At 43.2% G+C, this 25,860-nt stretch overlaps 1 protein-coding gene and 1 long non-coding RNA gene across 3 annotated transcripts in view; one reads left to right on the top strand and one right to left on the bottom strand.

The window, feature by feature from the left end:
- Positions 1 to 16,879, bottom strand: part of PLD5 (phospholipase D family member 5) — a 422,454-nt gene extending 405,575 nt beyond the window's left edge. Inside the window, exon 1 of one of the 2 annotated variants that reach the window (XM_058701959.1) lies at positions 16,598 to 16,879. In XM_058701959.1, coding sequence (XP_058557942.1) covers positions 16,598 to 16,786 — 189 coding nt within the window. In that variant the 5' untranslated portion in view covers positions 16,787 to 16,879. The remainder of the gene's footprint in view (positions 1 to 16,597) is intronic. The other variant, XM_058701958.1, reaches the window with a different exon arrangement.
- A 4,563-nt stretch (positions 16,880 to 21,442) lies between these two features.
- Positions 21,443 to 23,077, top strand: LOC131496257 (uncharacterized). The gene is made up of 2 exons (XR_009254401.1): positions 21,443 to 21,554; positions 22,788 to 23,077. It is a non-coding gene; the product is annotated as an uncharacterized LOC131496257 (long non-coding RNA).
- Positions 23,078 to 25,860: the final 2,783 nt, after the last annotated feature.

Here is a 25,860-nt window from a genome sequence, read left to right as displayed (position 1 = left end):
CAACTTCAGCTCAGGTCATGATCTCCCAGTCTGTGAGTTCAAGCCCGGTGTCAGGCTCTGTGCTGACAGCTCAGAGCCTGGAGCCTGCTTCGGATTCTATGTCTTCCTCACTCTCTGCCCCTCCCCCACTCATGCTCTGTCTCTCTCTGTCTCAAAAATAAATAAACATTAAAAAAAATTTTTTTAATTTTTTTAAATGAAAGAGGAGACATCACACTTGATAAATACAAAGGATCATAAGAGACTACTATGAACAATTATATACATTTCCTCTGGATACCCAAAAGTAGAATGTTCCTATGAAATACTTCATAAACCTAAATGGCATAAAGCAAAGAAGCAATTACCATTAATTTATATGGAAAAATCTTTGAGTATTCCCAGACCCAAAAATTAACCTCTCTTAGGCTTTTCTGATACCATGTTGCTAATGGATGCAGAAAATAAATCCAGATAAATCACAGATGCTCATAGACCCAGTTCAAAGCTATGTCAGCTTCAAGCAGAGAAGCTGAGTGCAGTTCCTCAGGAAGGAACTTGGTGGCGCCACTTTTACTGCTGGGGTGTGCACTACCTCTGTAATGGTTCACTGCAAAATAAATACTGAAACCTGTTTTCACTTTTTATGAGCAAAAATCCTGTGCAAATTTCTTCCAGTTAGTGAAAATAGGTACCAATGTAGGCCATCTATAAAAGTGAAATGGAGTAACAACTTTCTGACAGCAGGTGATACCTATACCAACAAATTGGACAACATACTAGAAATTGATAAATTTCTAGGAACATACCCCTACCACAACAGACTTGTGAAAAAACAGAACACCTGAACAGACTGATTACTAGTAAGGAGACTGAATCAGTAATGAAAAACCTCCTGACAAACAGGAGTCCAGGACCAGATGACTTGACCTGTGAATTCTACCAAACATTTTAAGAAGAATCAATACCAATCTTTCCCAAACTCCTCCCAAACATAGAAGAGGAGAGGACGTTTCAAAACTCAATATAGGAGGCCAGCATTACTTATTACCAAAACCAGATAAAGACACTACAAGAAAAGAAAATTACATACCAATATCTCAGATGGACATAGATGCAAAAATCCTCAACAAATTAACAGCATACTGAATTCAGCAATACATTAAAAGGATCAAACATCAAGATCAAATGGGATTTATTCCAGGAATGCAAGGATGGTTCAACATCCACCATCTATATGATACACCACATTAACAAAATTAAAGATAAAAATCATATGACCATCTCAATAGACACAGAAAAGCCATCTGACAAAATTCAACATCCATTCATGATTTAAAAAACTCTCAACACACTGGTTGTAGGGAGGATGATTCTCAACATAATAAAGGGTATAAATGACAAGAGCACAGCTAACATCATACTCAGTGGTGAAAGCTGAAAGCTTTTCCTGTAAGGTCAAATAGGATGCTCACTCTCACCACTTGTATTCAATGTAGCACTGGAAGCTCTCAGAAGAGCAGTTAGGGAAGAAAAATAATTAAAAGGCATCCAAATCAGAAAGGAAGAAATAAAACAGTCTCTCTTTGCAGATGACATGATATTATATATAGAAAACCCCAAAGACTCCACCAAAAAACTGCTAGAATAAACAAATTCAGTAAAACCAGGACACAAAGTCAACATACAAAAATCAGCTCCATTTCTATACACTAATAAGAAACTATCAGAAGAAGAAATTAAGGGGGAAAATCCCATTTGCGATTGCATGAAAAAGAATAAAATACCCAGGAAAAAACTTGTCTAAGGAAATGAAACATTTGTATACTGAATACTCTAAGACATTGATGAAAGAAACGAAGGAAGACACAAATAAATGGAAAGACATTCCAGGCTCATGGATTGGAAGAATTATACTGGAACAATGCCCATCCTACCCAAAGCAATCTACATATTTGACACAATCACTATCAAAAATCCAGTGGCACAGGGCACCTGGGTGGCTCAGTCACTTACATGTCCGACTTTGGTTCAGGTCATGATCTCGCAGTCCGTGGGTTCAAGCCCCACATTGGACTCTGTGCTGATAGCTCAGAGCATGAAGCCTGCTTCAGATTCTGTGTCTCCCTCTCTCTGCCCCTCCCCCACCCATGCTCTATCTCTGTCTCTCAAAAAAATAAATTAAAACATTAAAAAAAAATTTTTAATCCAATGGCATTTTCACAGAAATAGAAAAAATAATCCTAAATTTGTATGGAACCACAAAACCCTAGAAAAACCAAAGCAATCTTAAGGAAGAAGAAAAAAGCTGGAGGCATCACACTTCCTAATTTCAAACTAAATCAATGACTTTTTGGATTTGACCCCAAAAGCAATGCAACAAAAACAATAATAAATGAGTAGACAACATCAAAGTAAAAAGCTCTGCACAGCAAAGGAAACTATCAACAATGAAAAGGCAGCCTACCATATCAGAGAAAATATTTGCAAATTGTATATCTGATAGCAAATCATAGATCTGATAAGGGATTAATACCCAAAATATATAAAGAACTCATTCAACTCAATAGCAAAAAAAAAAAAAAAAAAAAAAGCCAACTAGGAGCACCTGGGTGGCTGAGTTGGATGCGTGTCCAACTTCAGCTCAGGTCATGATCTCATGATCTGTGGGTTCAAGCCCCGCATCGGGCTGTGCTGACAGCTCAGAGCCTGGAGCCTGCTTCAGATTCTGTGTCTCCCTCTCTCTCTGCTCCTCCCCCCCACCCCGCCCCGCACTCTCTGTCTCAAAAATAAACATTAAAAAAAATTTTTTTTAATCCAACTATATGGCCAACAGGTATATGAAAACATCACTCATCATCAGGGGAATGTAAATCAAAACCACAATGAGATATCACCTCACACTTGCTAGAACAGCTATGGTCAAAAAGACAAGAGATAACATGTGTGGGCAAGGATGTAGAGAAAATGGAACCTTTGTGCACTGTTGATAGGAATGCACACAAGTGCCACCACTCTGGAAAACAGTAGAGAGGTTCCTGAAAACATTAAAAATAGAACTACCATATGATCCAACAATCCCAGCATATCCAAAAGAAAGGAAAACAGGATATCAAAGAGATATCTGCCTTCCCATGTCCACTGCAATGTTATTCACAAGAGCAAAGATATGGAAATAACCTACGTTTCTATCAGTGATGAATGGATAAAGGAGATGTATATCCATATCCGCAATGGAATATTATGTAGTCATGAGAAAAAAAGAAATCCCGCCATTTGTGACCACGTGGATGGATCTAGAAGGCATTATGGTAAGTGAAAAAGCCAGACAGAGAATCACAAATACTGCATGGCATCCCTTATACGTGAAATTAAAAAAGAAAAAAAAAGTCTAACTCATAGCAACAGAGAATGGAAAAGTGGTTTCCAGAGTTGGGGGTGTTGGGGGAAATAGGAAGAGACTGTAAAAGGGTACAAACTTTCATCTATAAGAAGAATGATGTCTGGGGGTGCCTGGGTGGCTTAGTCAGTTAAGCGTCCAACTCTTGGTTTTGGCTCAGGTCATGATCTCACAGTTTGTGGGTTCAAGCCCCCATCAGGTTCTGCACTGAGAGTACAGAACCTGCTTGTGATTCTCTCTCTCCCTCCCTCTCTGCCCCTCCCGCATCCTCTCTAAATAAATAAATAAATAAATAAATAAATAAATAAATAAATAAACTTTAAAAAATATTTGCTAAAACAGTAGAACTTTAATGTTCTCACACACCCACAAAAAGAGAAATATGTAAGGTGATGATGTTTTCATTAACCTGATGGTGAAAATCCTGTTCCAATGTATGTATACCAAATTATCACAATGTTCACTTTACATTTCTTACAATTTTAGTTTTCAATAAAACTGGGGGGGGGGGGTGGGGACTGTCAAGGTCATGAAAACTGAGGAAAGCCTGAGATACCGTTGCAGACCAGAGGCTAAGGACACATGACAAGTAAACACAATGTGTTATCTTGGATTGGATCTTGGAACACCAAAATCTTTAAACACAATTTAAAACTGGTGAAAATCTGAGGCACCTGGGTGGTTCAGTCAGTTAAGCATCTGACTTCGGCTCAGGTCATGATCTCACGCGTTTGTCAGTTCGAGCCCCGCTTCAGGCTGTATGCTAACAACTCAGAGCCTAGAGCCTGCTTTGGATTCTGTGCCTCCCTCTCTCTCTGCCCTTCCCCTATTCTCACTCTGTCTCTCTCTCTGTCTCTCTCTCTCTGTCTCTCTCTCAAAAATAAATTAAAATTAAAAAATAAAATAAAACTGGTGAAAATCTAACAAAGTGTGGAGTTTGGGACGTAATATTAAGGAAAACCGCAAATAGGGTGAAAGATGTGCAGGAAATGCCTTTACTAAACTTGTGACTTTTCCACAAATCTAGAGTTATTCCAAAATAAAAGTTTATTGTAAAAAAAAAAAAAAGATGTATTGGAAATTGTATAGGACAGGTTTAAACAATGTGTGCATGTGTCATGGATTAAAGCAAGATCTCAGAAAATGAAATTAGTTTGGAAATAGACAAGTCAGGAAGTCATAGTAGAGGTTCTTCATGATCAAGACTGGCAGGTGCTTTAGGGGACTTTGGCGGTTTTAACACACTCCCTGCCACAGAGTGTCCCACAGTTTCTGATCAAGCACACACAGCCAGAGCAGGACAGAGGCTAAACCATGAACCAGCAGATTCAGGCGCCAGCAAAAAATCAGCCCAAAGTACTTGGGGAAAATTCAAAAGATAATATTCTCTTCTTGACTCATTAAAACTAAGACAGACAGAAATTTAAACTCAAACAGGGACACCTGGGTGGCCTGTCAGTTGAGCGTCCAACTCTTGATTTCAGCTCAGGTTATGATCCCAGGGTCGTGAGCCTGAGCCCCGTGCTGGGTTTCATACGGAGTGTGGGGCATGCTTGAGATTATCTCTCTCTCCCTCTCTGCCCCTCTCCCTAGTTTGTGCTGTCTAAAGAAACAAAAAAGAAATAAATATATATATATGTTAAAAAAAACTCTAATAAAATTCACTATAAACAATAGCATTAGACACCAGAATAGGTCAATAAAGTGACCACGAAACCCCCATCTCCCAGTGAATGGAGGCTCAGCCTGCGGCTGGGCTAGGAGCATCCTTGTCTATTATCTTCTCCATCTGAAATGCAGTCTGTAGTTTCCACGTAGCTTCTTGTGTTTCTTTCCACTGAATTTTTGCTGCATTCAGCGTCTGTTGCATTTATCTGCCAGGTAACATATGCCACCTTGTTCCTTCACTTACATGTGTAAATCCTGCCTCCCTAAGCCCATATTCATTCATTCATTCACTCTTTTAATAGTCAAGTCACTAAATACTAGATGTCCACCGAGCACTGTGTTGGCCATCAAGGATGCACTGTCATGACTAAGACACTGTTATTATCCTCAAACTCTCCATTGAGGGCAAAAAATAGACAATCAGCAATTTTAAAAAACTACGTCAAGAGCTATGTAACAGACGCCTGCCCACAATGCCTGCACAGGGCGCCTAATGAGGCCTCAGGTCTGGAAGTGAGTTCTGAAGGACTAAACTGTAAGCAATCCAAAGCAAAAGGTCCAATCATGTGTATCTGAACCTTCCTAAGCCTGGGACTCCGTTCGGTGCAGAGAGCAGAACTGGAGTGTCCGTGAATTATGATCATAATCATATTGATAATACAGATCAAGATAATAATAAATTGGACCCAAGATCCGATGATGAATAGAGAAGAATTCAAACTCTCAAGGAGTCTGGGGACCTTCCTTGCTCATCCTCCTACCCATTGTGCCAATCACAGTTATGGGGACATCCCTGGCATTCGACACATGTTTGCTGAATGCAGAAGCTTGCTCAGACCCCTCACATCCAGCCAAGCACCAAGTGCCATGAACTCTCTTACGTGATGCTATTTCTTGCATCTGTCCCTCCTCAATTTTTCCATTTGTACCACCTCCTTTTGTTCCTTCCCACTTCAACCACTAAGAGAGACTAGCACTGGTCTCCCCAGTTCCAGGCTCTCTCCTTCCTCAATGCTGCAGACTCTCTGAAACGTGGATTTGCTAAATTCAAACACCTCCCCTTTGCTTACTGAATGAAGCCCACCCTCCACAGCTGATCGTTCTGGTCTTCAAGCCCTGCACAGTCTCGTCTCACCCCTACCTCCGTGGGCGTTTTCACACACAGCATTCCCTTCCACAAAGCCTGTTCTCCACTCATATTTGTTCACCCACTAATCTTCCCCACAGGCTCTGTGCTGCCTGCATTTCCCTCAGAAGCCTTGGTTCAAGCCAGCCCTAACTGGCTTGAAGCTCTTCTTCCTGGGCTCCTGAGGCCCCATATAAACGCTTGGTTAGGGTTCACCCTTCCCCGGACAAGTTGTGACTTCAGGTGTCTCAGCTCCAGGAGGCTACTATTCACTCAACAATCGCTCTCAAAAGGGGCTGGAAAGAATATTACAAAAGAGTGAACTGAGAGTCCATGGGGAAGGCAATAAACACAGCCTCAGAACACAGTGTAATCTAAGCAATGGAATGATATGGAAGGTTGCCCAAAGCAGACGGTGAGGCTGTGGAGCAGAAAAGACCCAGGGAGGTGACAAGTAGGAGTCAGCCACGTGAACACAACAGGGACAGGGCATCATGGCCCAAAGTCTGTGGGCTAGAGAAAACAGAATAGAAGCATAGTCTGAGGAGTAACAGCCGGAGATAAGCAATAAGCAAGAGGAAAGGGCACTATACCCATTTTACTGTTTCTTTTAATAAACTACTGTGGAAATAATGATACATATAAGGTGTGAAAATAAATGTTACTTTGTAACCACCTCCTAAAAAAAAAACAAGACAGAAAACTACTAGCCTCCCAGAAATCTCCCTAGTTCCCATTTTACCTCCAAAGGTAATCACTAATTCTGACTTCTTATATTCATTATTTAGATTTGCCTGGTTTTTTTTTCACATAAATAGAATCAGTCTCTGTCTTCCTTCACTTATTAGTGTGTGTGAAAGAGTCATCCACAGCATTGCATATACAGATATATGTACATATATAATTAAACCCTTTTCACTGTCTAATGTATTATATGTTGCATGAGTAAATTAGAAATCGTTATCCATTCAACTACAGGATATTACGATATTACATATATGAGCCTATAGGATATTCAACTATATTGGATATTAGACTTGCATTCAGTTGGGGACTACTAAAATAATGCTTCAATAAACATTCATTTGGTGCCCATGAACACACATTTGTTTGATATACCCATAGAATTTAAATCACTGGGTCATAAGATATACATGCATTCAAATTAGGAGAGGGTGTAAACAGTTTTCCATAGTGGCTCTATGAATTACAGTCCTTCCGGAAGTTATGAGAGTTACAGACGTGCCTCATTTTAATCAACACTCTTTATTGTCAATCATTTTCATCTCAGCCATTCGTGTGACTATATACTGATGTCTGATTTCAACTGTTTGCTACCTTGATGACTGACAACATCAAGCACCTTATCATACATTTGATGGCTTGGATATACTCTTGTGAAGTTCTTGTTTAAATGTCTTGCTCACTTTGGGACACCTGGGTGGCTTAGTCCCTTAAGTGTCCTTGATTTTGGCTCAGGTCATGATCTTACAGTTCATGGTTTTGAGTCCCATGTCAGGCTCCCACTGACAGTGCGAAGGCTGCTTGGGATTCTCTCTGGCCATCCCCCGCTTGTGCGCGCATGAGTGCATGGTGCACACGCCCTCTCTCTCTCCCTTTTTCCCTCTCTCCCTCTCTCTCTCTCAAAATAAATAAACTTAAAAATAAAATAAAACAAATGTCTTGCTCACTTTTTGGGGGTTGTCTGTTGTTATTGATTTGTAGATGCTTTTTATATACAGTAGATACAAGCTCTTTGTCATAGAGTGTGTGTTGGGAATACGTCCTGTTTTATGATATGCCTTTTCATTCTCTTAATCTTTTACTGTAAGTTGGACGATTAACTGACTGAGCCACCCAGGCGCCCCAAGATCATTTTTAATGTAGATGTACAACTGAGCCAGCACCATTTTTTAAAAGACCATCCTTTTCCCACTGCCCTTCGGAACTGCCATTTCTGTCATAAATCAAGTTCCTGTCAATAATTAAGTATACACAGGTCTGCTTCTGCATTCTGTCTTGTCATCTGATCTGTTTGTTCATCCCTGCACTGCTTTAATTAATCGTTTTAGAACAAGTTTTGATATATGGAAGCAGTCTTCTAACTTCATTCTTTTTCATAAAGATTATATGGGCTATTCTTGGCCCTTTGTATTTCCATTTAATTTCTAGAATCATTTTCAACACATATACACATGCACAAACCTGCTGGGACTTAACTGGAATTGTATCTACTCTCTAGCTCAATCTGGAGAAATTAAAAAGAGGTACCCATTTCCTTAAGAATATGATATTTGTATCCTAATGCAAATGGTAAAAGGTTTTAGTTTTGGGGCGCCTGGGTGGCTCAGTCAGTTAAGCATCTGACTTCGGCTCAGGTCATGATCTCATGGTGCATGAGTTTGAGCCCCGCGTTGGGCTCTGGGCTGACAGCTCGGAGCCTGGAGCCTGCTTCGGATTCTGTGTCTCCCTCTCTCTCTGCCCCTCCCCTGCTCTCACTCTGTCTCTCTCTCTCTCTCTCTCTCTCTCTCAAAAATAAATATTAAAAACGCTTTTTTAAAGTTTTTAGTTTTACATTGGAATTATTTTTTTCTAGTTTAATTTTGCATATTGACTTTGAATGTAGTGGCTGTGATAACCCAGGGACATTATTAATTCATTAAGTATATCCGTGGTTTATTCTGGATTTTCAAATGTACATACTCATGTCATATGCTAATAATGACAATTTTATTACTTCCTTTTCAATAATATTATTTCTTTTTCTTGCCTTCGTGCATTGGCTATGACCTCCTGTGCAATGCTGAAAACAGGTACTGATAGCGGGCATCTCAATCCCACTCACAATCTATGCAGATATTTTTTTCAATATTTGTCCATTAGCTGTGATTCTTTTTAAAGAAACCCTTAGTCAGAGTAATAAAGTTTCCTTTTATTTCCATTTTGTTGAGAACTTTATCATGCTTGGGTATAGAATTTTATCATATGATTTTTCTTCATCTGTTGAGATAATCCTATGGGTTTACTTTATCCTTCTGCTAATGTGATAAATTACACTAACCGATTTTCAAATTTCACAGCAACTTTGCATTACTGAAATAAATTCAAGTTTGTCGTAATACAGCATCACTACCTATGACATTACTTTTTTTTAAGCTTTTTTTTTTTTTTTTTGAGAGAGAGAGAGATAGAGACAGTGAAAGTGGGGAAGGGGCAGAGGGCGAGAGAGACAGAGAATCTCAAGCAGACTCCGCCCTGTCAGCACAGAGCCCGACGCAGGGGATCGAACTCATGAAACCGTGAGATCATGACATGAGCTGATACCAAGAGCCAGATGCTTAGCTGACCCAGGCTCCCCAACATTACTTCTTTTTTTAACTGTATTTTATCCTTGTCTAAACAAGTCCTTTGAAGGCAGTGTTCTTATACTATGTTGCACTTTTTGGCATTATTCGTAACACTGTAATCATATTATAACTATTTATTAAGCCGTAAACATCTTGAGGGAGGGACTCTGCTTTGGTCTTTGTCAATTCTCCGCCATTTGGAACACAGTATATGTCACCTGAATGCTTGTGAAATGAAAGTCCTCGTGATCTGCTAACAAAGTGTTGGTCCCATAACAGGCAACGCAATAAACGTGGGTTGACGCGTCCCACCTTCTCAAGGTAACTCCTGATGGTATCGCTGGACCAGACCTAACAATGTATTGGCAGGAATACAACAGCTCAAGTCTGAGAAACAGTATATTCACAGGGCTCACTGTCCTCTGTAGAGAATAAAGAGCCATATTTATGACCCAAAGGCCATGACATCCATTCCCACGATACCAAATCAGGTAAGTTCAACTTGGGCCCGCTTCCTATGTTAGACAGCAGTGACATTTTCCAATGCAATTGATTCCACCTAGGAAAGTCTGCTGTGTTCATTTTTCCCCATAAGCTCTGCTTAAGGGCTTGAGGGTTTTAGAAAGTGGGCTCGTTTTTCCATTTGTGAGAAAAATTAAAATGTACTTTTTTGGTTTAAAAAAAAAAAATCTGTCTCTTAACAACTAGAGTTTGGCATTTCAACTGTTCCTGAACATCCCCATTGTACTCTAAACTCACTCAGCACAATCTGTGTAGATATGAATCGTAGGCTTAACTTTATGTGTCCCCAGTATATATACTTGAAGCAACATTTGTGGGCTGATAATCTTACCAACAAGTCTACCTCTGCTTGATCATGCCACCTATCAGTCAATGCAGTATAAAAACTTTTGTTATAAAAGATCCATCAGATTTTTTAATCTCTGGAACTAAAATAGAAGAAAGGAAATCTGTTATACAGATTTAAACCTGATAGAGACACAGAATTTTGCAAAGATAAGTAAAAACTTCTAGAGAAATTGGCCACAAATTGGTATGTGGTTGTCATATGGACGAAGGGTAGAAAAAGAAATCTTAAGTCCAAGCATCTTGAGCTTCACAAATTAAATATACTAAATTTGATGTCATAGGCTACACCTTAAAATAAATCAACAAGCCACACCCAACAGAGTGCAAAGAATCAAAGATTTTTCAAAATAAACTGAAATGTCAACCCACAGTTAGAGAAGTCCATTAGCAGAATTAATATTTGCTACCTGTAGCAGTGACAAGTCCAATAATGGACACAACATGAGGTCCATCAGAACACACTCCAGAGACATCTAAACTTCCATTACTTGACCGATGAGAGGATCCTGCCTCAGCCTAGGTTTTGTCTGTTCTGTCTATCAAAAAGCACAGGAAATAATCCTGGTAAATGTTAATGCTCTTAAACATCTACCTCCTGAAAATTATCCTATAATACACAAATTGAACAGTAGTACATAAAGATTAAAAAAGAATATTTTCTGCTTGTGTGTTCATTTGATTTCTATTTTTTCATTTTATTCTTTTCTAAATTAATTTTTAAGTAGGCTTCACACTCCACCTGGAGCCCAACACAGGGCTTGAACTCACGACCCTGAGATTAAGACCTGAGCTGACCAAGATCTAGAGATGGATGTTTAACAGACTGAGCCACCCAAGCGCCCCCATTTGATTTTTAGTGGAACGTTTTAAAGATTCATTCCTTCAGTTTGAACTGTCTTTGGTGCTTTACTGGTCTGCTCTGTGGGGTGTAATACTCCCACAAATTTGTTCTGTGGGACATAAATGGCATTACATAATAGAAGCCCAGACCACAGTGACCAAGTTTGCTCCAATCCATTTATTATTTGCTCATCGTGTGAATAATTTATTCCAGGAATCAAGTGTGTGCTTCTCATTTACTTACTATGCACCGGTAACATAAACTCTATTTAGCAGGTGCATATTCACACTTAGAGGAGACAGTTTTTTTAAGTGACGCACTCAACTAAACCAAGCAAGATCCTAAGGCTCACTACAAGCATGTACATTAAAGATTCTTCTACCTTTTACTCTTTACAAATTCTCCCTTCTGCTTTCTCTTTCCATTTTAAATAGGCCTTCTGAGCCATCATGCAGATAAATGAACTATCGCTCGACTTAATTCCACCAGCACAGAGCTGGGAAAGAAAGCAGGGGTTGGCGACAGAGCAAAGAGCTGTTTTCTGCTAGCAGAGTCCACAGAGAGTGGGAACAAAAAGAGCAAGCCTCAGGGTGGCCAGGCAGGGCACAAACAAGGATGCCCTGGCTCAGAGCACAATCAGGGTCCCAAAGGATAGACTGGAGGCCAGGCAGAGGCAGCCTAAAGAGCCCAAGATAGTCAGCTGGCCTTGCTGGCCAAAAGACCCATATACTCTGGGTCCAGGACTATAATGCAGGCAGGCTGATCTCAAATGTGACATCTGCAAGCTCTCAGGTGGAGGGTAAGGGCTCCATGGATGCAGCTGGTCAAGGATGTTCTCTTTCCCTTCTTTCTGGGTCTTGGTCAGATCTCCCTTCCTCACCTCCTCGAAGCAAGCCTTGGCCTCAAAACTGTCTGTGGCCAACCAACAGGAGTCAAATGGATGTTTTGCTTCTGGGTTGAAGCACCGAGAGATTTTACGTGATTTACCATCCGTCTCTTTAACTGCCTTGAGAACATGTATTAGGATGGAGCTTCCCCCAGGCCAGGCAACTAAGATGAGGAAAATCCCCTGGTGCTGTAGACTGGATGTTCGTGTTTATTCAAAACTCTTGGTTGAAACCTAACCCCAAGTGGGCTGGCATCGGGAGGTAAGGGGTCTCTGGGAGGTGATTAGGTCATGACGCTGAAATCCTCATAAACAGGACAGTGGCCTTATTAAAGAGTCGCCAGAGAGCTCCCCTTGCCTTTTCTACCCTGAGAAGATGACCAAAAAGACAGCCATCAATGAAAGAGGAAGTACCCCCTACTAGACCCTGAATCTGCTGGTGACTTGATCTTGAACTTCCCAACCTTCAGAACTGCAAGAAAGAAATGTTCACCGTTTGTAAGCTGCCCCCATCTGTGGTATTCTGTCATAGCAGTCTGAATGGGGTCTGAGAACCTGCCAACATGCACGGATGAGATACGGGAGGTAAATTACACCTTTGCAGTGTTGAGCCCCTAGCGTCAGGGGCCTGTGTGTCACTGCAACAGACACATGGATGGTCTCCCTGAATCATCCCAGGAAACCTGTGACTCCTTTAAGGAGGAATGTGAATGTATACCCTGGTGACTCAGAGTCTTTTGCCTAAGATCACAGAGTTAATAAGAGATGGTCTACCCAGAGCCCTACTCTTAACTGCACTTTGGCAAGAGCTAAGCATGAGAGAAAATAAGGCATTCCTATCTCCATAAATGGCATCAGGAAACTTCTACACGTACAACTGGCATAAAACCAGGCAAGCGAGCAGAGTAGCCTCTGCAACAATCCTACTCTGAACAACAACAAGAGCAACAAAATAGTGCCAACGGCATATGCCACCGTGAGACATTATTGTTACAGTGTAACATTATTGTTACAGTGTCCTCTAAGATAGTCAAACCGTATTAAGTCATTACCCTTAAGGTGACCCAGCCCCAGGGCGGGCTGACAGAACAGGGGTGGGTTGGGGGAGGGGGGGTGGGGTCAAAGGAATGGCTCCCTGCTCCTCTTGTTTTGCTAGACCATAATCCCTCCCTGTTATGTTATACCTAAAGTAACAGAGGACCCTACAGAACGTGAGACTTCCACTGTTTATCAAACCTAATGCCTTCCAAAGCCACAGGCATGGTGAGGCAGAAAAAGAAGCAAAAGAGTCTAAGAACCACGGGGATTATTTGCAGCTAATAAGAAAACATTCTGTGTGTGGTCAGCAATTTTACTTTTTCCTGAAATTTCCCAGTGGAATTCAAAGCCCAGAATTCATGGTACAAATCTCTGTAGCTTCTCATCATGACTTAAGAATGCAAGAATTCTGGGGCGCCTGGGTGGCTCAGTCAGTCAAGCATCTGACTTCGGCTCAGGTCATGATCTCACCGTTAGTGAGAAAGAGCCCCACGTTGGGTTCTGTGCCGACAGCTCGGAGCCTGGAGCCTGCTTTGGATTGTGTGTCTCCCTCTCACTCTGCTCCTCCCTGTGCTCTGTCTCTCAAAAATAAACATTAAAATAGTTAAAAAAAAAAAAAAAAAAGAATGCAAGAATTCCCCCACAAGCATTTCTTTCTTAATGGGCATTCATTTTAAGTACAGAACAACAAATGCCAAGAGACAAATTCAAGGATGGGCTGTTAGTATTCCTATCCTTTACCAATTCATGGATCTTTTCAGGTGCTGGTATAGCCTGGGGATTAGCCCTTGCAGCCTTTAAACCAGAAAAGGAGAGAGAAATTATCCTCCCTTTTAGTTCAGTGGGTGCAAGTATATTCTTCAGCTGTCCCTTTGTATCGTGTTATTGACTTTCAGACTGAGCAATGCCTCTGAAGTCTGGACAGAGTCCACACACGGCCACGTTTCATTTCAGGGAATCCCGTTAGCAATGACTGAATACGTGTGTATGTGAATCCACCACTTATGATGCCCTTAATACTAGATTGGCTTTTAAAACACCAGCAAAATAACGTAGGCTGCTTTCGTGCTTATGATCTCCATCACAATTATTAACTCACTTTTTAACCTAATAAAAAAAATGGTGGTTATCCATTTGATTAGATGGATTGATGGGATTCTTTTTAACTACCATATGTCACTTTTGAATTTCTTAGGACACTCTGTAGTGCCACATATGTTCAGAATATTGTCTATCATAAAGTCAACATCACATTTTCAATATGCTAGGTTACATTTGTTATGAGTTTTTAAATTTCAAATATCTAAACAGAAATTAACATCGAACTATCTGAAACATAGCACACCACAACAGAAGACATACATTACAGACACCCCGAGCTTGAATTCAAATAAAATTTACATTTTTATGCAAATTTTAATTCTCTCATTGTATATTCATAAATACTATTTCATTTAAAATGCAGATGTTTCAAAGGAGCAAGAGAATATCACAAAAAAATTTCACTGGAAGTAAAGCCCCCTTTCTAACTGAAAGCAGATACACAGAAAACCATCAGAAACAGAATACCTGTCTTGTGGAATGTATTGGAGAGAGCAAACAAAAATGCTAGGCTGATTTAAATAACAAATGAGGTGGCTTTTTTCTTTTTCTTTTTCTTTTTTTTTAATGCAATGCTGTCTTCGGAGCATCTGAGTGAAGAAGCAAGCATGGTCCTCACATGCTTTTAAACAAGGAGACTTTTCCTTTCCTTGATCTCTGACCCCCAAGAGAGGCTGAACATCCTGCACTCATCCAGAAAGGTAAGGGTGCCAGGGCCCTCCCTGGTAGGACTTGAAACTGTCAGTGGAAACATAAAAGTGAGGACCCATTGAAGTATAAGGTGTGCAGTGTCTGACTCACGGAGATGTACACAGAAAAGGGTGCACTACTGGTTTTCACGAACTGAAGAAAGGAAACAGCAGCTAAAAGTACAAGATGCAAATGCACACGGAAACACAGATTTTTCTACTACTGCTTAAGTCTGAACCACTCTCCCTGGTCCTAACATCCCATACCAACAGCAAGAGCCAAATTCCATGAAGATGCTCTTTGCCCCCCTTTAAACATTAATAACCACCGGTTCCCGTGCCATTTCTGGAGCTCGCATTTTTAAGCGGATTCTGCTGCCTTTCAAACAACTAGAAACCAGCTACTTCCCTGGTCTTAAGGATGTGAGACATGCTTTTGATACTAGGAAATGGTTTTCCACCCGCAAGACAGCCGGTTCCCCAACTCAAAGCTTTACACCAGAGCTTTCAAGGGACTTAATCAGGCCCTGAGAGAAAAGGCACAGACCTTCCGTTCAGATTGTTGGAGAAATACTCCTTCCTCTCGGGAAGCCAGGTGTTGCTGCAAAGCCCAGGAGAGGAAGAGAAGCCCTTGGGGGCGGGGGGTACGGATAGGAGTCAGGACCGTGCAGCGGTATGAAATGCGTGAGTTTCGGAAGTTATCTTTCCGTCATAATTGGAGATGTGACCCAAATACAAGGAAGCCTGCACATTCCGCTAACACTCAGTTTGGCTTATGCATCTCCGCGGGAAGGAACAGCATCCTCTCCTGAGCTAGTGGTGCTGCACTCTTGAGATAATTCTTAGTTTCATTTTAACATCTGGTTTAAGGAGATGCCGATGGGTCAGGCTGGAAACTGTGGATCCACTAAACGTCTCTTTAAAGGGACTTTCCCCTTCCAGAATGGCGAGCCCCAGGGGCTCAGCTCCAGTGCCGGGAACGCTTCCGGCGAAGCGCGCACTCCAGCGAGCGGTGGTCCCCATTCTCCGGCTCCCACCCTGCCCACTGCAGGTGCCCGGGGATCTATCTGGGCGATCTATCGGCTCGCCCTCCCCTAGTTGGGCTCTAGAAGCAGATCGCCAACTGTTCATCCCAGAGGGCAGGCTCCAGAAAACTCTTCCGGCTCGTGCGCGGACCCAGGCCGGGTGGCCGGCGGCGGCACCCTCACGGATTCGCTAACCGGCAGTTTCCGGACGAAGTAACACAGCCCCCAAGGCCATGCAGACACCCCCTCTAAGAGCCCCCCGCCGCGCCGCGTTCCTTGGAGCCCCGCCGTGACAGGTCCCCTCCTCGCTCACCCCGCAGGGGAGCCCCAAGAACGCGGTGCAAATGAAGCCCGCGAGAAGCCCGTGGGGAGGGTCGAGGTGCGCGGGGGGCCAAGCAGTGCCGGGAAAGGCATCTCCTCCCCTCTCCTCCCCGCAGCCCGGTCCTTCCCGGCAAGAAAGTGCAGGAACAGAGGCCCCGGGTCGGAGGGAGGACGCGGACGCCCGGGTGTCCGAGTAGTCGGGCCACCTGCCGGGTCCCCGCGCCCGGGCCCGCCGCCCCGCGCGCGCTCGGGCCGCCTCCGGGGCAGGTGCCGGGCCCAGGCCCCCGGGGAGAGCGCCGTTCTTACGTGCTCCAGCTTGTCTTTCCTCCGGAGCCAGACGCTGGCGCTGTAGTCCTGCTGCTTGACGCTGCTGTAGAAGTTCGCGCCCACTCGGGTCAGGCTCGGCGAGGGCTCCTTGGGGCGGCTTTTGAGCCTCATCTGCTCGAAGCCCTCGTGGGGGGAGGCCGAGAGCCACTCGTGCTGCCGGATCTCCATCCTGACATGACCAGGCGGCGGCCGGCGCGCAGCGGGCTGGAGGGCTCGCGGGAGGCCGGGCCGGGGCTGGAGGAGGAGCGAGCGGGCGCGGGGGGCGCGGGGAGCCGAGCCGAGCGCGCGGCCGGGCGGGAGGAGCGCGGCCGGCGGAGGGAAGGCGAGGTCGGGGGTGGGCACGGGAGGGGGGAGGGGGGAGAAAGGGGCGGGGGCGCGAGGGACGCAGGGAGGGGAGCCGGCCCCCGGGAGGCCCGGCGCGCGCCGCGGTGGCCGCGACGCCCCGGGCGGCTGCGGTCCGGGCGGGCGCCCCGCACGCCGGCTCCTTGCGGCAGCGGCTGGGACTGGGCCGGCCCGGGGCGGCGGCGGCGGCGGCGGCGGCGCGGGTGGGGTGCGGGTGGGAGGGGCCGCGGCCCGCAGCCAGCCGGAGCCCGCAGGTTGGTGCAGTGAGGAGCCGCGCCGCCCGCCGCCGAGCCCGCCCCTCCGCGCGCGGCTGCACCCCTCCGGCTAGCGTCCCTGCTGGAGAGCGAGCAGCCGCCGGAGGGGGAGCGCCGTCCCCGCGCCTCCTCCCTCGCGCCCGCCCGGCGCGGGGCTCGATCCCGGGGGAGACCCTCCGCGCCGCCTCGGCCCCTCCCCCGCTCGCCCCCCCGCGGGCCGCGCGCCGCCGCGGACCCCGCCTCGCCCCGGCTGCCCGCCCCTAGTTCTGAAAGTTCTGTAACTTCCCACCGCGGAGACGCAGAGCGCGCGGCGCCTGGCAACCCCCGCCCCCGCCAGCCTTCGCCAAAAATGGCCACAAGGACAAGTGTTTGGTGTAGACGCGCACACTACTTTCGTGTGAGCGTGCGGCGCTGCGGGTCCTCCGAGGCGCCTCCCGGGCCCGCCTGTGCACCTGCAACCCGCTGCCCGCGGCGCCCCGGCACCGGACCCTGGGCCTGGACTGTGCGTTCGCGAGGGGGGGGTGTGTGGCCCGAGTGCTCTGCAGCTGTTTCTAGGCTCTGTCCCTGGGCGCACCCCTCCCCCCGCCCCCCACAAGGTGTTACCACCAGGAGGGTTTTCGCCGCTTTCCCTCCCAGGCCCAGTCTCAAAACAGCCAGGCGTGATGATTTTCTGGAAATAAGGCGGCATGTTAAGAGTTAAATCTGAAACCTCTTTATCTTTTGCTGTCTTTGCATTCGGCATCTCTGAACGTTTTTGGGTTTTTGGTTTTTTGTTTTGTTTTTTATTTTAACGAAAAGCTCAGTAACAACTCCTGTTAAGAATTTCTCGGGTCCATTCAAAAGCTTCGGAAGCGTGTGTAAGAGCTGAAGTAGCCGGGAGATTCTAAAAAGGGCCGCAGAGGGTTAAACTGACCTCTCTTCAGCCCTTGGCTGACCTGTTCCCCGAATGTCCAGCTGGGATGATTGCTTCAAGGAAATCCCGGCTTGGAATGTGATGCTTTTGTGAGGGCAAGAACGGGGTCTCCAATCTTTTCAGAGTCCCATGTAAACGGCTGCTGTTGTAATAACGGAAGTTGACATAAAATCTTATGAGCAGTCAATTTGAGGACGAAGCAACTAAAAACAGGTTTTGGTTATTTGGGATTAGTTTTCTTAGGAGCTGAATCGAATTGGGTGATACGTACCCCCAACCCTCCAGCCGTTGGGTTATCTGTCAATCTCACAGTTACTCTGCAAAATAAAGGTTGTTAAGCCCATTTTCCAGGTGAGAGAACTGAGACTCAAACAGAAATTACACATCAGAGCAAAAATCTGAACCAGGGTTAAAAGGCTTCCAACACTACATTCCAGTGTCTTCTCTCTCACTTTTTAGTATTACAATTTAAACTTGACAGCTTTTGCTTTTTTTTTTTTAAGTATAAACACACAATTTACATGACTACAAACACTTCTATATCTTTTATGGTATTGGTGTTAGGAAAACCTGACTGTCCCTGCAAAGGGTATCTGCAAAGGGTATCTCTGATTCTTCTCAGTAAGATTATACTGAAGGTCATGTGATATATATGCAAACCTTGACAAGGGACAGCTATCCAATTCAGAGTGATAACGAAGGGTTGCACTGTAGTGGAATTTAAACAATGGTTTCCACGTCAAGTCAGGTTTTCATCCTGAATAGATTTTTTTTAAACTACACCTTTATAGGAGAAAACACTGTAGGAGTTGCAACCTCCATTTTTTAAAAGGATTGTACTGGTAGCATATATGTTTCAGGCAAGCTACTGAACTGAGCAATTATAATCAACACATGGATGGTGTGTGTTAGGATCAAAAATATCAGGCCAAGCATAAATTTTTACTGCTTCCTACTTAACCTACTTAGTATATAGTGCCAGTCATTAAAACAGACGCAACAAGTTCAAATAAAACGAGTGAAATTACATTCACGATTTTATTTCTGTCTTAGATACTAGTTCAGGTTCATTGTTTATGGCAGTCATATGGGACTTGCTCACTGACCTTCAAAACCATGTTTTATATGAAACTGAGCTCAATTAAAAGACAAATACTATTTCTGCAGATGGTCAATTACAATATGTGAATCTTGCACCAAAAATATTATCAAAATGTATAGGTATCATTGACTGTATAAATTAACTCCCTTGGCACTTTGTCCCTGTCCATGTTCACAACCCTTACACGGTCTGAATGCAGCTGAGGTCCTATGCATTATCCATCCTGCTAGTCCTGGCTTCTTGCCAACTGGGGCCATCCCTGACCCTTTCCTATGCTTACGTTCACATGTTTTTGTTTTTGTTTTTTGTTTGGTTGTTTTTTTTTTAAATTTTTTTTTAACGTTTATTTATTTTTGAGACAGAGAGAGACAGAGCATGAACGGGGGAGGGGCAGAGAGAGAGGGAGACACAGAATCGGAAGTAGGCTCCAGGCTCTGAGCCATCAGCCCAGAGCCCGACGCGGGGCTCGAACTCACGGACCGCGAGATCGTGACCTGAGCCGAAGTCGGACACTCAACCGACTGAGCCACCCAGGCGCCCCCATTCACATGTTTTTTGTGTCTTTGCCTTCAAGGGTACTGGACTTAACATTAAAATACCTTGGTTTTAGTACCAGTTCCTTTAATCACTAAACTGTGACTTTCCGGGTTTTTATTTGACTTCAATAGCCTTCAAGTTCATCTGCTAAATGCAGAATAACCTTTGCTACCTCAAATGATTGCTACAGGGATGAACTGATATAATACATGAGAAAACACCATATGAACTATACAGGGCTATGTTACTGTTCTTAGAACGTTCAGACACAGGAATGTTCTTTACAACCACCCTTTGTCATTTTCATTGGCAGTTATATCCCTTCCTTAATCTTGATTGCTTATCATTAATCACAGAAATTGCACTCAGCCACAAAATTGCATCTCATTAATGTTTATATTTATTCTAGGAATACTGTACTTAGGGGTGCCTGGGTGGCTCAGTTGGTTGAGCATCTAACTCTTGGTTTAGGCTCAGGTCATGATCTCATGGTCGGCTGTGGGATCAAGCACCATCGGGCTCCGTGTTGGGCATGGGGCCTGCTTGGGATTCTCTCTCTTCTCTCCCTCTGCTCCTCCCCACCCTCTAAAAAAATAAAATAAAATAATAAAAGTTTGAAAATACTTTACCTAAGTTGCTATTGGTATTTTACACAATACTTTCAAACTATATAAAAATTTCAGGTAAAACATATATGAGCTGTCAATATCTGGTGATTTCAAGCTGAAAGTCTACAGATGCCACTGACCAAAAATTGTTAACATTGTCTGAATAAGACATTTTGCAAGAGTGTGAAACCTTTGGCCAGAGTTGACCAAGAGTATCCAGAAGCTCTGGGAGTATTTCTTAAAGCCTTTCATAATAATAATAATAATGATAATAATAATAATACCTTACATTTGCACAATATTTACAATGATAGCATGTTTTCATAGCCCTTTAGCACTACCTTATGCAAAAATTATCTGAAAATAGTCTTGGTATTTGCTATACCATCTCCATTTTTCAAAAGGAAGAAACTCATGGACGTTGGCCTCGAGACCTGCCCAAAGCCGTGTGTCTAGTAAACGTCATGTCAAAAAAATCTCGAATACTTCTCAGTACTTACACACTTTATTTTTCATGTGTTTACTTTTATTAAGTAGTACCAGACTTTCTTAAAGGTTTATTACTGATGAATAAAACATTTCAGTAATTAGACCTTCTTTGGCAGTGTATTTTATGTCCTGCATGATTCTCCTCACACGAGACAAGACCATATTAAAACACTGACCCAAGAAATTCCTCTGTTCTTTGTTGTCAAGAAGTAGATCCAGCAGCTTAAGACAGTGTTACTTTTTTGTAACACTTTATTTTTCACAGATGTTTGAGGTTCACCGCAAAATTGAAAGGAAAATACAGAGATTTCCTTTATATCCCCCCACCACACATGTATAGATCCCCCCATTATCAACATCACACGTCAGAGTGTTACATTTGTTATAACTGGTGAGCCTGCCCTGACACATCATAATCATCCAAAGTCCATAGTGTATGTTGGGGTTCACTCTTGGTGTTGTATATCCTGTGGGTTTGGACAAATGTGTGACGACACGCATGTGTCATTATATTGTCATAATGGAGTACGTTCATGGCCCTAAAAATGCCCTGTGTTCTGCCTAGTCACCTCTCCCCACTCCCCGCCAGCCTCCACACCTATAGCCACCACTGATCTTTTTCCTGTCTCCAAAGTTTTGCCTTTTCCAGAATGTCATACAATTGGAATCATACAGTATGTTGACTTTGCAGGTTGTATTCCTTTACTTAGTAATATACACTTAAGATTCCTTCCTGTCTTTTCATGGCTTGATGCCTCATTTCTTTTTAGCCCTGCATAATATTTCATTGTCTGGATGTACCCCAGTTTATTTATTTCTTCACCTACAGAAGGGCATGCTGGTTGTTTCCAAGTTTAGGCAATTATGAATAAAGTAGTTACAAACACCCATGTTCAGATTTTTGTGTGGACATTAGTTTTCAATTCCTTTGGGTAAATACCAAGGACCACTAGACAGCATTACTTTTTATAAATACATATGTTAATTATAAGATTATTTCTGTGAAAATTTGAATAAAATAAATCCCCTAAAACAAAATTAAAGTAGTCTTAGATTTAAATGGTTTCCTGAAAGGATGTACAAACAATTATATAATATATTACTCCCTGAGAGGGGTCTTTTATGTTATACTATTTTCTTTAGTCATGTATTATTGATTAGTTGTGAAATGACAATGAGAATTTTTTTTAAGTTTAATTAATCTATTTATTTTGAGAGAGACAGAGACAGAGTGGGGGTGGGGGGGAAGGTAGAGAGAGGGAGAGAGAGAATCTCAAGCAGGCTCTGCACTGTCAGCACAGAGCCCGATGCAGGGCACAAACCCACAAAACCATGAGATCATGACCTGAGCCGAAACTGAAAGTCAGACACTTAACCGACTGAGCCACCCAGGTGCCCCTGACAATGAGAATTTTTAAATCCTGTCATAAGTTATTAGCAAAGTGGTTTTTCTACATACAAACTTAATTTAGATTAAATTCTCATTTTTTAAGTATCTGCCGTGGGACACCTGGGTAGCTCAGTCAGTTAAGTGTCCAACTCTTGATGTCAGCTCAAGTCTTGATCTCAGGACTATGAGTTCAAACCCTACACTGGGCTCCATGCTGGGTGTGAAGCCTACTTTTAAAATAAATAAATAAATAAACAAACAAACAAACAAACAAACAAACAAATAACAACAACAAAAACTATCTGGTTGAGTATCTGCTGTGTTTTGGTCATCATGGTGGTCTATCATGAATGGGATTACTTTTATCATTTGTGTATCACAAAAGCCCAGCAAAGTAAGAATAACCATCCCATGTTACATATGAAGAAACAAAGACCCAGGAAAACCAACTTGCCCAAGAGACAGAATTAACAAGAGGCAATGGTATGGCTGACGCCCAATGTGGCTCCACTGACTTTCAACGCCTTTTCACAGCACAAACCTGCCTGGCCTTGTGTGGGCTCCTTGATCTCCACCAGGGTGAAAGCCCCACAGTAAGCTGGAGAGCTGATGAGTAGCGGCAGAGGTGGCAAAGCCCCCAGGATGAGACCCTAGCGGAGTGGGTTTCTACTGTGACCCAGAGGCTGCCATTTTACTCTCACAAGAAGAACCAAATCCAATAGCACTGGAATATTTCTAAGAGTCAGAAACCCTGGTTCCAGTGCCGGCTCGGTGGACCACCAACCAACAGTGTGGACTTAATCAAACTGCTCTGCCTAATTGGATCTGTTGAGTTGCTATGGTTTAATTACAAGTGGATTTTGCAGTGATCATTGGACGGATCCATCACATCAATACATCTTATTGTCTGTGTCACAAAGAATTAGCCAATGTCTTTACTGAGAAAAAAGAGAGAGAGAGAGAATGGTTGAAATAATTAACTGGACACTTAGTACAACTAAAAGATTCTGGTAGGGGCACCTAGGGGGCTCAGTCAGTGAAGCATCCAACATCGACTCAGGTCATGATCTTGAGGTTCATGAGTTCAAGCCCCGTGTTGGGCTCTGTGCTGACAGCCCAGAGCCTGAAGCCTGCTTCGGATTCTGTGTCTCCCTCTCTCTCTGCCCCTCCTGTGCTTGCACTTTGTCTCTCTCTCTCTCTCTCTCTCTCTCTCTCTCTCTCTCTCTCTCCCTCTCTCAAAAACAAATAAACATTAAAAAAATATAAAAGCTTCTGATAGGAAAAAAAATCTGAATTATCCTAACTCATAGTGTGGACAGATTAAATCAATCAGACAGTTGCTTAAATTCTCATTTCATGTGGCCTTCATGCCCACAGCCTTCAAACTGTGAATTCATATTTCAAAATCACCATGATTTCCTAAGACAGTTTTTCATGTATCACGGTATTCTATATAAAGTACGTCCAACTCAACAGTAAAAGAGGAAGCATCTAATGATAATGTAAGCCGCACCATAATTCTAACTCATCCTTAGATTCATAAAACTGGAATCTCACCTTAAATGAAAGGATGTGAGAATGATATGTATTTATTGCATTTGAGCACCCATAAAGGATGGATTCTGTGTGGTTTCCTATCTTTTTATTCTACACTGGTAGTGGTCATGGCTGTCTTTTACTTTTTGTTCTTTTTAAGAACCATTGTTATTGAGGGGTGCCTGGGTGGCTCAGTCAGTTAGGTGTCCAACTTCGGGTCACGTCATGATCTCATGGTTTATGAGTTTGAGCCCCATATCGGGCTCTCTGCTGTCAGCACAGAGCCCTCTTCAGATCCTGTGTCCCTCTCTCTCTCTGCCCCTTCCCTCCCAAAATAAATATATTTTTTTAAATAAACATTTTTTTTTTCAACATTTTTTTTTTTTTTAATTTATTTTTGGGACAGAGAGAGACAGAGCATGAACGGGGGAGGGGCAGAGAGAGAGGGAGACACAGAATCGGAAACAGGCTCCAGGCTCCGAGCCATCAGCCCAGAGCCTGACGCGGGGCTCGAACTCACGGACCGCGAGATCGTGACCTGGCTGAAGTCGGACGCTTAACCGACTGCGCCACCCAGGCGCCCCTAAATAAACATTTTTTAAAAAGAACCATTGTCATTGAGTCCAACAATATCGAATTAGTAAATGTTGTAAAGCTATTTGGATACCTCTGACGGTTTCCATTTGTTCCTCATGCTAAGGAGAAATTCGCTGACTCCTTGATCTTATATTCCTGACAATCAGAATAATTTCTTTTTGTAGTAAATCAGTTAAACAAACATAAGGTGGTGTGTACCATCTCAGGGCTTGTCCAAACTCCTATTGTTCACTTTATGTGCATTACACGGTGTCTTTTGAAGGTAAGACGTACATTATTCAGTTCCTAACAAGGAAATGCATAAAGCTCAGAGCTCATTTTTCTGCTCTGTTGCTGGAGCTTTCATTGGTGTTAGGTTTTCTAGGCCAATGATATGCGTCTCCTTTCCTATTATGTGGCTCTAGCTCTTTGCCCTTCTCTTCATGATGTTATTTTTCTGGTCTTTGTTTTTTACTAATGGCTTTTTTCAAGGTAGGCAGAATTATTTATAAATAATAGATGCAGAATTAGTTAATCTGTCATAAACCAGGACTGCCTGTCAACATGTCAACCTGATTGATTGGTTTCAAGCTATAAAAAAACTATTACATTGATATACCAGGATGGATGGGGCACATTAAATATCTTCCCTTTCCCTCTTTTAGCATTTCTAGCCTAAGTATGCTCAAGACACTGTTCTTTCCAAAAGCATTTGTTTTATGGCAGTTGATGTGTGCTTGGCCATGGAGACACAGGATAAATAAAACAAAATGAGATTTAAAATGATTGAAACTTGATCTAGCTGGAGAAGCAGACAGGTGAATGTTGTGACTCAGCTACAGGTACACAAGGTGGAGGGTGAACTGTGGGGGAAGGTATCAGAGAAAATGACCCAAATGGAGATAATATTCTAGAAATAAAATATGGCTGAGGCACCTGAGTGGCTCAATCAGTTAAGTGTCCAACTTTGGCTCAGGCCATGATCTCATGCTTCATGGGTTCGAGCCCCACATCGGGCTCTGTGCTGACAGCTCAGAGACTGGAGCTTGCTTCGGATTCTGTGTCTCCCTCTCTCTCTCTGCCCCTTCTGGCTTGAACTCTGTCTCTCTCTCTCTCAAAAAATAAATAAACATTTTTAAAAATTAAAAAAAAAGAAAATATGGTTACACATTTGGCTGAAATTAGCATGGAGACACTTTGAATTTGCTAAATTCAACTTCACAAGCATGTATTGAGTTTGAGGGTATACTTACAGCTTAATAAGCATGTGAGGCTTCAAAATTCTGAGAACTCATAGCCCCTCCTATAAATGAATTTGCAATCTTAAAAAGTAGACAAACTCTGGGGCACCCAGGTGGCTCAGTCCGTTAAGCATCTGACTCTCGATTTCAGCTCAGGTCATGATCTCATGGTTCATGAGTTGAAGCCCCACATCAGGTTCTGCACTGAGTCTGCTTGGGGTTCTCTCTCTCTCTCTCTCTCTCTCTCTCTCTCT

The sequence above is a fragment of the Neofelis nebulosa genome, chromosome 15 (genome assembly GCF_028018385.1).
Source record: "Neofelis nebulosa isolate mNeoNeb1 chromosome 15, mNeoNeb1.pri, whole genome shotgun sequence".
Lineage (NCBI taxonomy): Eukaryota > Metazoa > Chordata > Mammalia > Carnivora > Felidae > Neofelis > Neofelis nebulosa.
This window is presented reverse-complemented; position numbering and strand designations above follow the sequence as displayed.